Source organism: Sphaerodactylus townsendi, linkage group LG16 (genome assembly GCF_021028975.2).
Source record: "Sphaerodactylus townsendi isolate TG3544 linkage group LG16, MPM_Stown_v2.3, whole genome shotgun sequence".
NCBI lineage: Eukaryota > Metazoa > Chordata > Lepidosauria > Squamata > Sphaerodactylidae > Sphaerodactylus > Sphaerodactylus townsendi.
In genome coordinates, this window is record NC_059440.1 from 32,574,435 (window position 1) to 32,588,093 (window position 13,659).

The 13,659-nt window shown below is 42.5% G+C and overlaps 2 protein-coding genes across 15 annotated transcripts in view; both read right to left on the bottom strand.

Annotated features, from left to right (window-relative positions):
• KIF1B (kinesin family member 1B) overlaps positions 1–6,668 on the bottom strand; it is a 109,621-nt gene extending 102,953 nt beyond the window's left edge. For 10 of the 13 annotated variants that reach the window (XM_048518703.1, XM_048518697.1, XM_048518705.1 and 7 more), the window contains exon 1: positions 6,455–6,668. The gene's annotated coding sequence lies outside the window, so the exon portion shown is untranslated. The remainder of the gene's footprint in view (positions 1–6,454) is intronic. The other 3 variants (XM_048518706.1, XM_048518709.1, XM_048518708.1) reach the window with 2 other exon arrangements.
• A 2,364-nt stretch (positions 6,669–9,032) lies between these two features.
• Positions 9,033–13,659, bottom strand: part of UBE4B (ubiquitination factor E4B) — a 47,819-nt gene continuing 43,192 nt past the window's right edge. For both annotated transcript variants that reach the window (XM_048519016.1, XM_048519017.1), the window contains 3 exons: positions 12,806–12,980; positions 12,292–12,438; positions 9,033–10,438 (listed from right to left, as the gene is read on the bottom strand). In XM_048519016.1, coding sequence (XP_048374973.1) covers positions 10,377–10,438; positions 12,292–12,438; positions 12,806–12,980 — 384 coding nt within the window. In that variant the 3' untranslated portion in view covers positions 9,033–10,376. The remainder of the gene's footprint in view (positions 10,439–12,291; positions 12,439–12,805; positions 12,981–13,659) is intronic.

Consider the following 13,659-nt stretch of genomic DNA (forward strand, 5'->3'; position numbering starts at 1 on the left):
TGATATTGCCAAGCTCCCACTAAAGCAGGATTGGAATACGCAGTCGAAACTCGCCCTGCCCTGGATGAAAGTAAGCCAGCTTTATCCACACAGGCTCTTCTGGCCAGGTACAGCTATACAAAAATTCCAATATTCCAAGAGATCCAAATAACAAAAATATTTAAATTTTAATGTTCTGACACTTTTCTTTCTGTGGTATTCCATTATTGATCCTGTTTCCTTGGAACAGAACTTGGGAGAGTACTTGAGGGAATACTCTGAATACTTGTGAAATATCATAAATAGTATGTTAAATCAGAGGTCTGAGAGTACTTAAGTGGCCTCTCCCAACAAGACAATATAATCTCCATTCCCAGGAAGCAAGTGTACTAATGCATTAGATGTTTTTTTAAACCATCATTTCCAGGAATTAATCTATCTTCATCATAACAGATCAGGGCTTCTGCTATTACACGCAGAATAATTTTCTATTCTTCCTTACATTATAATCAGCTACACAGGGAGATGTTTCATAAAACTTAGAGACCCTCCCCAGTTTGCAAAAGAAATCTGAAAAGTTTAAAAATGGAGGGGGGGTTAACATCCCCCCCAAAAAGATGATGATTTATTTGTGAGACTTACTATACCACCCACCCTTGAAGGGCTCTGGGAAGTACAATAGATAAAATACCATTAAAACATACCATTACAATATAATAATTAAAACTTGAAATAATTTAACACAACAAAAACAAATAACAAGTAACCCAACCCAACCCTAACCTCCTACCCCCCCTGGAAGGGGACTGGGCACAACAATAGTGGCAGCCAGATGTGATGTCATATATGATGATGATGCAATTTGATATCCCACTCTCCCTGCCAGGTGGGCTCAGAGCAGCTAACAACCTACATAAATACAATTATAAAATAATAAATACAATATATAAAAAATTAAAACAATCTAAATAATTTGAAAGCTATCAAGATTGGGCATCAAGGGTCAAACAATACTTTGGTTCTTCATTTCAGTTCCATTAATGGGGAAAGGGAGGGGAGCGGAGGAAGGGGGGAGTCCAGACAGGATGGACAATGAACTCCTGATGCTGCCCTCAACTACAGGTCTGGGGGAATAGCTCTGTCTTGCAAGCCCTGCAGAACTGTGACAAGTCCTGCAGAGCCCTGGTCTCATTTTGACAGAAAGCCCTGGCCCTAGATGAGGACAGCTGGACACTTTGTGAGTCAGGAACCTCCAACAGATTGCTATTAGTAGAGCGTAGTACCCTCCAGGGGGTATACTGCAGAGAACACACCCACCAAGAGACTGGAAGAGAAGTGCTGCAAATGAGCAGGGGAAAGAAAGCTTCTGCGGCCCTCCACAGCTGGTCAGGCAGAGTGGAGATGGATAGATGGGAGGCCAGAGTGGCAGGGAGGGGCTGTGCAATGACCTGGCCACAGTTGTTCAAGCCTCGGTAACCTCCAAGTTGAACTATTGCACACTACGCCAGTACTGAAGGATCTGCACTGACTCCCAGTTCACTACCAGGCTCAATTTAAGGTGTTGGTTATAACCTATAAGACCCTAAATGGCTGGGACCACACTACTTGTGGGAGTGCATTTTGCCATACAGACCAGCCCAGGTCCTGAGGTCACGGGGGTCTGGTAGCAGTCCCTTCCCCGTCTGAGGTGAGGGGGGTGGGGGCTGCATGAAGGGCTTTCTCTGTAATAGCCCCCACTTTATGGAATGCCCTCCTACTAGAAGTCCAACAGGCGCTAACACTATATACCAGTGGTGGCGAACCTATGGCACTCTAGATGTTCATGGACTATAATTCCCATCAGCTGGCCATGCTGGCAGGGGCTGATGGGAATTGTAGTCCATGAACATTTGGAGTGTTATAGGGTCGCCACCACGGCTATATACCTTTCAGTGCCTGGTTAAGAGCTTCTTTTTTGCCAGGGCATTTGAATGACTGATGCCATCTATCCCAGTCCACTGGACTTGTTCTGAACCTGTCCTCCACGGTCCACCTGTACCTGAGAGGGTTTGGGAGCGGGTGGGCATGTTTTAGGTACATTTTTAAGTTCATTTTGGAACACAGTTCTTGGAATCATCCAAGTGTCATCCAAAGTACATGCAAGCAAATATTTTTGCTCTACACAGTCTATTCTAGATGTTTCCTTAACACACTGTACTTGTGAAGTCAGAATGATACTTTCACAAGAAACCAAAGCTGGATTCGAGGTGCCCTCAGATATACTGACGGTAGGCATGCTGCCTTTTTAATTACAATCTGACTCCCTGGCACAGAAACACAAATCACTCTAATACCACTAAAGGACAACAGAATCAGTCAGAGCTGGCTCATCACCCACAAGCAAGAGGGCCGGGCCTTGTACTCTAACAAGGGAGCAGAAACTGGAAAATGTGCCCTCCCCCTGATCTTATTAACACAGACTGGTAGATATTCAAGCATAGATTAAAGAAGCCACACTGAGTATCTGAATGATATCCGCCTCACCATCAGTGCTGCAGAAATTTTGGAAGAAAATTTTCAGCCATAGGAAATGAGAGGAATGCTTAAAAACCTTACAGCCATCCTCATTTTTAAAGTGCTGACCATGGCATGAACTAAAGATCGCGCTAGAAATAAACATTCAGAACAGTCCCTGCTAACTGGCAGATGGTACCACAAGATGGAGGAAAAAGGAAAAAGAAAAGGGATAGAACAGCGTAAGACTTAAATACCACTAAGCCAGAGATAACGGATTGCACAATAATTAAAAACAGAATAAGGATAGAAGGGACAAAACAGTCAGTGAGGCCAAAGAACCCCACCCTAGAAAATTCACCATGACCAAGGATACACAGAGGCGATTAAGTGAAAATGCAGGCAAGCACAGCTGTTAATAGATGCTGCCATGACCCTCCCACCCACCCCCACCCCCTGTTACTTTTAAGTATTTGCAGTAAACCCCCAATTCCACACTGGCCATTTTCAGCCTTCTGCCCCATTCACTGACTAAGCTTCTAGAGGAGTGTAAGATCATTCCAATATGGCTGCCCCCTGGCAATTGTGCCGAGCTGGATACAGAGGAAAGGGGGAAAGCCTGTACAAACAGAGTGGCAACTGAAGCGAGTCCTAAAAGCAACGGTAGAAACAAAACAAAGAGCTCCCTACAGACTCTAAACCAGCTACTGCAGTGGAAAGGGGGGGGGGACTTATTACAGTGAAGAATATAGCAGAATTCAGCATGCAACCCCTCCCTGTTTAAAATATAAGAACAAACAAAGCCCAGGTCACATCATTAGCTTCAGAAAGAGAGATTGGAGGGGTGTGTGCACAGCAGTTTACAATTTTGAACAAATAATTTAAGTCTAAAACAAAGATCAGGCTACGGCACAAACACAAAGACTCCTTTGAGACCACATTTCTAGAAATGGAAGAAATTACTCTAAGATACTACAATACTAAGCTACAGGAGAATCCAGAAGTACAGTGAGATGTCCAACAGATTTTGGGATAGCAAACACCACTGAAATTCCTTATAATGCTTGTTAGTCTCAAATAGGATTGCCTTGTTGGAAAAGGGGGGACAGGTGAGAAAGGATAAAGACGACCCAAAGTTGGATGAGTTGGGAGGCATTTTAAATCAGACTGTCATGAGATCTCAAGAACAGGCCCCTGAAAAAAGGAAATTAAGAACAGGAAAGGGGGAAAATGTGGGAAATCTTACACTGGAATTCACTGAGGGGGAGAAGGAAAGAACATTGGGAGAGCTCGGGTTATGGGAGGGGTGTGTACTCCCACAATATTCTGAGGAAAGACTGCAGGGAAAGTATCACAAAATAAATACGCACATATTTGAGAGGGCAAGAGAGACCAATACACAGACATTATTTATATTCGCACACATATACATTTTTTAAGACTGCAAATATTTAAGCTGTCTGGTCATCTTAACAAGCACTGCTAACCACTTATCCAGAAATTCATATATGTGCGTTTTGTAATTCTTAAAACTACACAGATTCCATGAATGTGTGTGCGAAAGACATCTTTCATACATGTTTTGACAGAGCCGTGTGAGTGCACATGTGATTATATAAACATGCATCTCACTAGTTAGATGAACTGTGCGTCATAGTCCCACACACACCCTTCCACCAATTACACATCAGAGATTCCCACTCCACCATCCATGCCAATTCCAGCTTCACTCTGATCCAGTGAACACTTTGGGGCCCAAGTATTTTGGATTTTAAGGATGCAAGTAATTTGACACACACATACCCCTACACACGCCATCCCAGTATGCACTTACTTGCAATTAAATCCAAGTGAACACAGTAAGGTTTATTCCTAAGTAAGTAATACCTGTACTGTATGGGTAACAATGTGTTAATTTATCATATTGTTTAGATACAGGTTTAAAAACACCCTTCCTTTATACATCTAACTTTCTCCTTGTGACAGTCCAAGACGCACAGACTTAACTGAGGCTTTTCCCAATTCAGTTTCCTTCATTTTCTAATGAATTTTGTCTCTCATAAGATCAGACTCCAATTTTGTTTTTAATTTCTGTACTGTTCCTAAATTATTTCAGGTGCTCTATAAATAATAATGACAATAGTGATAGACTGCTTGTTTTAATTGGGCTGTCACCATAAAACTAATGTATTTTTATTTTTTTAGATTTATATCCCACCCTTTTCTGACTATAGCCAAGCATAGGGCACCTAACAACCAAAGGAATACAATCATTTCAAAGAACATATTATATAATATATAAACTATAATTTAAAAGCTTATTAATTTTTAAATTCCAATCAGCACTCTTAACATTTTATACACTGACAGGGACAATTGGGGTGTGTGGGAAGGGAAGGCAGATTAACAGCATTAATAACACATTTGTTTATTTATTTTATACCCCACCATCATCATACACAGTCCGAGTCTTTATTATTATTATGTTTTAATTACAGAACCCTAGAAGCTGTCTCGGTTAGTACTGTGGCAGAAAAACAAAAATATAAGCTTCATCTATCCTCAAGTACAACTACCAAGAGGCAACAGCCAGGAGTTACCCCTGGAGTAAACCCTTACTGGGTTATACTTATTGTTTTTAATTTGATTTCTGTGAGCCACTTTAAGGCCTTATTTGGGAAGCGAGGGAATAAGAGTTTTTCAAATGTTTTAAATAAACCTTTTTATTCCACTATTCTAACAGATGTATCTAACTTATGCATTGCCATATGAATATTATTAAGAAATTAATCCAGCCAATACATCTGCCTTAACAATAAATACATATTAAATTACATCTCAGCACACTAACTCAAATAATAGTAACAAAACTATGACCTTTGGAGAGAAGCAGGATACATTTTAAATTTATATAACCACTTACTTGCTGTGCTGAAATAACAAAATGCCAGTACCAGAAACTGACAGATGTATTGAATTTCTCCCTAGACACAGCAACAGATCTACATACTTATCAACCCTCCAACTATCCCAACCGAAACAGTTAATTTGTACTCCAGAACCTGATGTACACTCATCCTAAAAATGCCCTTAAATTATATCCCATTGTAATAACAATAACCATTCTAACTCTAGAAAAATACTTATTATCTTCCCTTCTCTCTCACCCTCTTTTCTTCCATTAAAAGGCAGACACCAACATCCAGGGCAGATGGAAATTCCATTCAGATGTTCATCAGAGCCAGATTTTTCATTGCTTAGCAAGACTGCTGCATCATTCACGCACCTTCCGACTCTGTATATATATATTTTAATTAAAGATTCTTTTGTCTCTGTAAATTTCATAATTTTAACCAATTTTATTCATTTGTTTTAATCAATTTTACGATTACATATGTGTGGTTATTTGCAACTGTTATGATTTCAAGATTTTAATCGATTTCATTCTTTCCTTTTAGTTAATTTTACAATTGCATGTATGGTTATTTGTAAATTTTCATCCATTTTATTCATTTTTTATTAATTCTAGAATGATGTGTGTATGGTTATTTGCAAATTTTACGATTTTAACTTTTTAATCCGTTTTATTCATCCTTTTTAAAATTAATTTTATATTTTGATCTGTGTGTGGTTACATGTAACGGTTACGATTTCAAAAATCGATTTTATTCACTCGTTTTTGTTAATTTTATAATGATATATGGATAATTTGTATTTCATCCCTTTTTATGCCGGGGGTCCATATTATTTGTTATTATTGGCCATTGGCCGTAAATAAATAATCTAATCTACTATTAAAGAATCTTGCTTTGAGGAGGATGGAAGTCTCATGCACTACTGACTTTTGGGGAGGGGGGATGAATGGACCAACGAAGAGGATGGAGGAATACAATGAGAGGGGGTATCAATGAAGAAGAGCCCCACCCCCGCCTACTCCCCTCCCCCTCCCCATGATGACTCGGCTCCCCCCTCCCCTTTTTACCTCAACGCGCTTGTCAAGGGAGGAGCCACCCGGCCTTTTTCAGCGGCTTTGCTGGAAAAATAACGACCCGACGAAGGCTTCAGGGGGGGAACCGCCCAGCCCCATCCCGGACTGCCCGAGCGGCGGCCGCAGCAGGGAGAGCCCAACCGGGGACGACGCGCCCGCCACGGACGCCGCCTCGACACTGACCCGATGACTACATGGAACAGCTCCCCCCGCCTCACTCCGCAGAAAGCCCTGCCCCCGCCGCCGTTGTCCAATCAGATGGGAAAAGAATCCGCCTCGCCCTCCCCCGCCGTTGGAGCTGATAGGCCCCTGGGTCGTGTCCATCCTGCAACCGAGGGAGGGGGGAGGACAGCGAACGGGTCCTTGCCAATCACGAAACACCAATCTACCAATCCGATTAAAGGAAAATGCTCTGAAGGCGGGACGGCTGTCAGGATGGCAGCCAATTGGCCTTCGGGAAAGGAATTCTCTGTCGGCTTCGTCCTAAGGATGCTGTTTGGGCTTCTGGCTGGCTGCGTAAGAATATATCGGCGGATCTTCTTATAGAGACGAAAAACAATTGAGAAAGGATCCTTCCGCGGGGCTCTATATACAGGGATTCTCCAGGGTTTCCCACTCGACTTTCGTGTTTACCTCAGGAGAAGCTGGTTATGGTGGCTCGTATAAGGATAAAGGGCGCCAAATCGTAGGGGGACAGTCTGAGAGGAAGCGAGGAAAGGAAGGACGTTGGCTAAAACATCTGGACCATTAATATTGAGCATTCAATTAATATTCAGTCATTTCAACTGAGCATTCCTGTTCCCATCTTCTCACTCCCTGATCTCTCTTGAACTTTAGATCAAATTTAAAACCGGTTTTAAATTTGATTGACAGAGCTTTGACAGATGACAATTATTAATTTTATTTACCTCATTTAGAGCCCACTTTTCATCCCAAGCAGCTTAAAGCAACTTTATTCCCTTCTCCTCGCGACAACCCTGTGAGGTAGGTTAGGTTGCGAGTGTACCTGGGCTAACAGGGCAACACAAGCATTTGTACCTGGGTCTCTCAGATCTCAACCAGACACTAACCATTACACCATACCATCTGGCGAGCTTGACACATAACAAATGAATGGCAAGCCCTAAAGACTGGTGGCCATACAAGGACTTAACAATTCATTCCTGCGATAGCCATGGCATCAGGGTTTTAGAAGTCTGGAACAACCAGAAGGAGCTCTTTCTGCACAGCCCAGGTTCCAAAATCTGATACTGAGCTATACCATGCGGCCTTCCCTCTCCAGTCAGCTGTTAAGAAGAAGAATTGGATTTATATCCCCACTTTCTCTCCTGTAAGGAGACTCAAAGGGGCTTTCAATCTCCTTTCCCTCCCCCCCCCAAACACCCTGTGAGGTGGATGTGGCTGAGAGAGCTCCAAATAGCTGTGACTAGCCCAAGATCACCCATCTTGGCATGTGTTGGGAGTGCACAAACTAATCTGGCTCCCCAGATAAGCCTCCACAGCTCAAGTGGCAGAGTGGGGAACCAAACCTGGTTCTCCAGATTAGAGTGCACCTGCTTTTAACCACTACACCAAGCTGGCTCTCATCTTAAGACACCTTGCCAAAAGTGAAAACTGTGAGAAAAGGTTTCCTTCTAAGTGCTTTGTTTCACGGTGACCCTTTCAAACAAGAAAGGAGTAAATAACTCCCACCAGAGCATCCCAAGGTCTGTAGATCCAGCACCGCGGCTTGTCCTCTCAGCCATAACCATAAGTCTTTGTTTTCACATGAATATTAAAAGAGGCTTTGTTCAGCAACTCCGCCGTACAATCTAAAGCTATAGCGGAGTACCTTTAAATATTTATGGTGGTTCAATTTCTATTTTATGCTGCCTATTGATTTGTGGCAGCAGTCTGCATCAGAACTCCAGCTAGCTTCATGCATTTATTTTGCTAAGTGCTCAAGCTGGTTTGGCACTGCCTCATTCAATTTCTCTTAATTTCTCTTTCTCGGTCTCTTTCTTTTTCTCTTGTCCCTATAAAGTCCTTTTTATTTTTCTGTCTTTTTCTGTATTTGCAAAAACTCTTTAAGATCAGTACTGTGGCCAGAACAGTGAGTTGGGTCCATTTTCTACCAAAACAGAACTTTTCTGCCTTCTGCTGCATCATCAGGGATTTTGTTTGCTTTTCTTGTTGTCAGCCACTGGATCCACCACATTTTTGTCCTGCCCTTCCTCTAAGGAGTTTAGGGAGGTATATATGGCTCTTCTTTCCTCTACTTTAAAAATCCTGTGCATTAGGTTATGTTGGGAGAAATCAGCCAGCCCAAGTCCACCCACTGATGAGCAGGGTTTTGAACGAGTGTTTTACCACATTGGCTCTCGAAAGCAAAACCAAACTGGAAAAACAGAATACAACAGTTTGAAACAAAGAATTACAGTGACTCTCAGTTATTTCAGTTACGTAATTTGAAGTACATTGGTGGTGACTGGGAGATGTCTTTTGGGAAAGGGGGTTTGGATGAACGTTTGAACTCTAATCATATATTCTATCCCACTGCCCAGTGCACACAAAGAAAAGACACACAAGATTGTTCTTGTGAATGTGTATCACCATTTATTGTAGTTCAAGAATCAGGAACTGAACATAGGACACTGTCAGCGGGGAAAAAAAGAAAAGACATTTTTTTGTCAGGTTTCATTTCAAAACACTGTGGTTTCAATTCCTTTTTAAAAAGGAAATTCAAGTATCTTTAAGCAGGGGGCAGTTATACAAAAATGTTTTGTCTTTTTTATATAGTTTCTTTTTTTAAAAAAAGCAAGTCTACATTTTTCTGCACCCTTTTGCTTTGGTAAGGCCAAGCCATGGATACAAATTTGAACACAACATAAAAATGGACCTCCCGCTTTGAATGGTAGGCTCTGAGAATAAAATGATCAGCCACGCACCCACCCACTGGAGATGAGCTCTGAAGAGAGTCAGAATTGTCACCACTTAGCTTATTCGATCTCTGATTTTAAGAACTTTATATATATAGCTACACATATATATATATATCTTTTTTGTACGTCAGTGAAGTCCTGTTACTCCACACCAATTTGTCTTGGCAGCAGCTGTTGCAGTATCATTCCTTATTACAAGGCTTTTAAAAAAAACCCACACACATGCCAGAGCATCAAATCTCCCACAGAAGACAAAAGGGACATCTCCAAACTGAAAATCAATGTGCAAAAAAAAAGAGGGGGGGAGCAAGTATGCCATTTTGAATTATTCTTAAGCATGGCCTACCAAATAAAAATAAACAAATATGTTTAATAGAAAAATATGATTCCCCCCAAGATTTAACATGTTGCAGGCACAGTTATCTTTTCAAGATTATGTTCTCTTGGGGTCAGAGAAGGATTTTTATTTAATACAGTGGGAAACATTTCCTTTTTGCGTTAAAAAAAGAAGAAAAAAACCAGGGTAGTGCAGGAAGTAGTGATGGGAAGAAATGGGGTGGGTGGGGAGAGAACAGGATAACTTTAGCAGCAAAATGTTCAAGGTTTCAACCACAATCAAATTAATGAAGATCTGGCAATATATTAAAAACAATGCGTCAAGGGCTGCTGCCCTGATCCACTTGTCTTTTACTAAAGAGAAGTCAGCTGTATAAACCCCAATTATGAGATGGAGGATTTTGCTTGGTAACAAGAGCCACTTCCTAACGTATCCCTCACAATGCTATTGTCCTCCGTTTTCAATCACTTAAATATATGTACAAGAATTAAGCTGCTTTTTCCTTTCCCCCTTTGTCCACGCGTTTCTAAGTCATTGGTGGCAGGCACCCTGTGAACTACAACCCAGCTTCAGCATCCAAAGTATCGGCATATGCCGTATCCTGATCCCTCGTGTCCTGATCTTGGAAGCTGATCTCTGCATCCGTTGCAAGGACATCTTAATGGTCAGTGTTCTGTTTGTCCCTCATCCAGGCTTGGATCTGCTCTTTCAGCTCTGGCACTAGAAAGAAAGGGGGGAATAATTAAAACCACTTGCCAATTTGGGAAAAGCTTGGGTTAAAAGAGGACGCTTCTAAAGAGACAGCAAATGAAGATCAGATTTCTTATGAACAGAGGCACTATGGCACGCTGAGCTGGATGGCAGACAATGACAAAGGCAAGCTGTAGAGCAGTGATGGCGAGCCTTTTCGAGACCGAGTGCCCAAATTGCAACCCAAACCCCACTTATTTATCACAAAGTGCCAACCCGGCAATTTAACCTGAATGCTGAGGTTTTAGTTTAGAAAAAAACGGTTGGCTCCCTCTTCCTCCGCCCCACCTGCTCGAGCAGGGGCCAGCCTGCTCTAGCCTCCAGCAAGTCCCGCACACACCGCTCTGTGCCTCCCTAGCATCTCTGCCTCCTCTGCGCCCCCCCACCCCTTGGGCAGCAGCCACCCGGAGCACAAGCACCAGGCCTGCCAGTCGAGTCTTCCCTGCTCACTGTGGTGCGCACACGTCATTCTCAGTGGCCCAAGCCAGTCTAGATGTGTGTGTGGGGGATGATTTTCTGCCCCCCACATGACGAACTTTGTGTGCACGTGCCCACAGAGAGGGCTCCGAGTGCCACCTCTGGCACCCGTGCCATAGATTCGCCATCTCTTCAGTGTAGAGTATTCAAGGTGGGTTGAGTTGAAAGCATTCTTAACATAGCCATGCAGATCCTGTGAATCATGACCATAAATTTCCTCCACAGATCTTTGGGTTCTCCCTGATTACCCTCATTCTCTCTTCAAAGAAACCTTTTAAAATAGGCTGGGCGTAGAAAAAGAAAAGATGTCTCAAGCCCATATCTCAGGTTCACTATCTTAGTGAGATACCTTTATCCACTACCACACACTAACCTCCTACTGGTCTTTTGTCTGTGACTCCAAGGAAACTTCCCCCTCTAACTTCCCTGCAGTTATAATGGAAAGTTCTAATATTTAGCAACTGATAGCACTCCCCCCACTACCATTTACAATGAGGGATGACAAACCTTTCCATATTGCAGTCCCCCCTCCCCCCCTGAGGCAGACACCAAAGCTCAGTGTGGGTATTCCTTAGTAACCAGCTGGGATTAAGCCTTAACTAATGACTTCATAGCATATAGGTTTGGCAATATGATTAGCTAAATGGGAAAATTAGTTTCTTAGCTACAGAATCACCCTCGCCCACCCCCACCCCCCCCGAGAGGTCTGAAGAGCGTTACTTGCTGGTGATTCCTGGTCTGTTCAGTGGTCTGGCTGGCCTCAACCACGGCCAGAGCTTTTTCAACTTTGGCCCCAGCCTGGTGGAATGCTCTGTCGGAGGAGATCCTGGCCCTGAGGGACATAATTAAATTTCACAGGGCCTGTATGACGGGGCTCTTCCACTAGGTGTAGCTGGTCTCCCTCTTGCCCTTCTTTTATTCTTTTGTTATTTCCTTCCCCTCATATTGACATGATTGTGTAATAGGGAATTGGTTGTATAAATTGTTAGTAAGCTTAGTGTGAATTGTTAGCTTGTGTAAAACGCTAGAATTATCATACTGCAGGCAGTATATATTACACTGATTTTATTATATTATGTTAGAAGCTGCCCTGAGCCCATGAGGGAAAGGGAAACCTATAAATAAAATAATAAAAATTAACAACAGACCTGACTAACAGAGCACCCTGCGAAAATATTTTTATAAAGAAAAATGTTTCAAACAACCTGTGAACAAAGAAGGGCCGTGAATCTCAAAAGCATGCTTTCTTACATATTTAAAAGAGACTCGTTATTTTAAAAATAAATAAGTTATTTGACTCCCTCACTCCGCTTCACCCGTGGAAGCCACAAGCCCACCAACCCTACCTGGTTCCAGCATGTTTTCCGTTAGTGTCTGCCGATTGAAGGGATCTGTAGAGGAATTCAGAAGGTGCCGGAGGATGATTGATCTGTCCATGATGGTCCCGGATGGTAACCTGACAGGGTCAGTCATCAGCGTGTCCATGAGTGGATCTAAAGACACAAAGCAGGCTGGTCATAAGTTTAAGAACTACCAGCCTCATCTCTTAAAGCTTCTGAGAGAAGCAGGGGCAAGAATTAAAAAAAACAATTTTAAAAATCCTCCTTAAGTACACACTGACACAAGTACAATTATGTGCTTCCAAGGTACAAATATGAAACACACTTCCCTCTGTGATTCACCTCTGAAGATGCCAGCCACAGATGCAGGTGAAATGTTAGGAACAAGATCGATCAGACCTCAGCCACACAGCCCAGAAAACCCACCACAACCAGTTAACTAGATAATGCTTCTGTGCATGCTCGTTGTAAATGCATCCTTTAAAAAAGGGGTGTTACATCCCTAAAAAGAGCTACTTGCCTCTGAATTCATCAGGAGCATCACTGTAGTCGATTTCGGCTCGGGCGTTCTTAGCCACAATTTCTTCCACCTTTTCTGCCAGCAGCTTGAATTTTTCTATTGCTATGGTTGATTTGATTCCAGCCTTCCTCATCTTTGAAATCACCTCTTCGAACAGCTCCTTGCTGTAAGACCTCTGCAAGCAGAAGAGGACCATTAATGCCACACGAGTCAGCAAGTGATCGTGCAAAGCAGTCACCCCTTCCTGAAGTTCAAACGCTGCTACTAGTAGAGGAAGAACAGTGGAGAGCAAATGTCCTATCGGAACAGCTCTGCTCCATTTCCTGGCTGAGAGTGATTCCCTCCTTTGCTTCTGTAACTGAGGTTTGTTCATAACACAGAATTAGTGCCTCCACTGGACGAGCTAAAAGTCTGAACAAAACATTGCACTGTCAGCAGCTGAGCGCTTTAACTGATCGTCTATAAATCTGCCTACGAACATCTTAAAAGATTATTCTATCAATCAGTGAGATCAACAACTATTAAAAATAAAGCCCTAATTTAAAGTATACATTGTCTCAAGCCTTAGCCCCACGCCAAACAGCGTCAATGTGAGTTCTCTCAAGGATAGACCAAGTCCTTGAAAACTTGCCTTTAAAAACATCTCTTGAGATCCACACTGAAATTGTATTCCACTTCAAGATACTAGCTCTGTTCATGCGGAGGTAAAACCCTGCCTGCATCACTCACATGGTACTAGTTATTCCCATTCCTCTCTCCCCTCTGAATCATAATTTTTATCATGGCAAGATTAGTTCGCTTTGAGGTGGCAAACCTAGCAAACGCTCCATTAAGCGAATTGCTCAATATGGGCA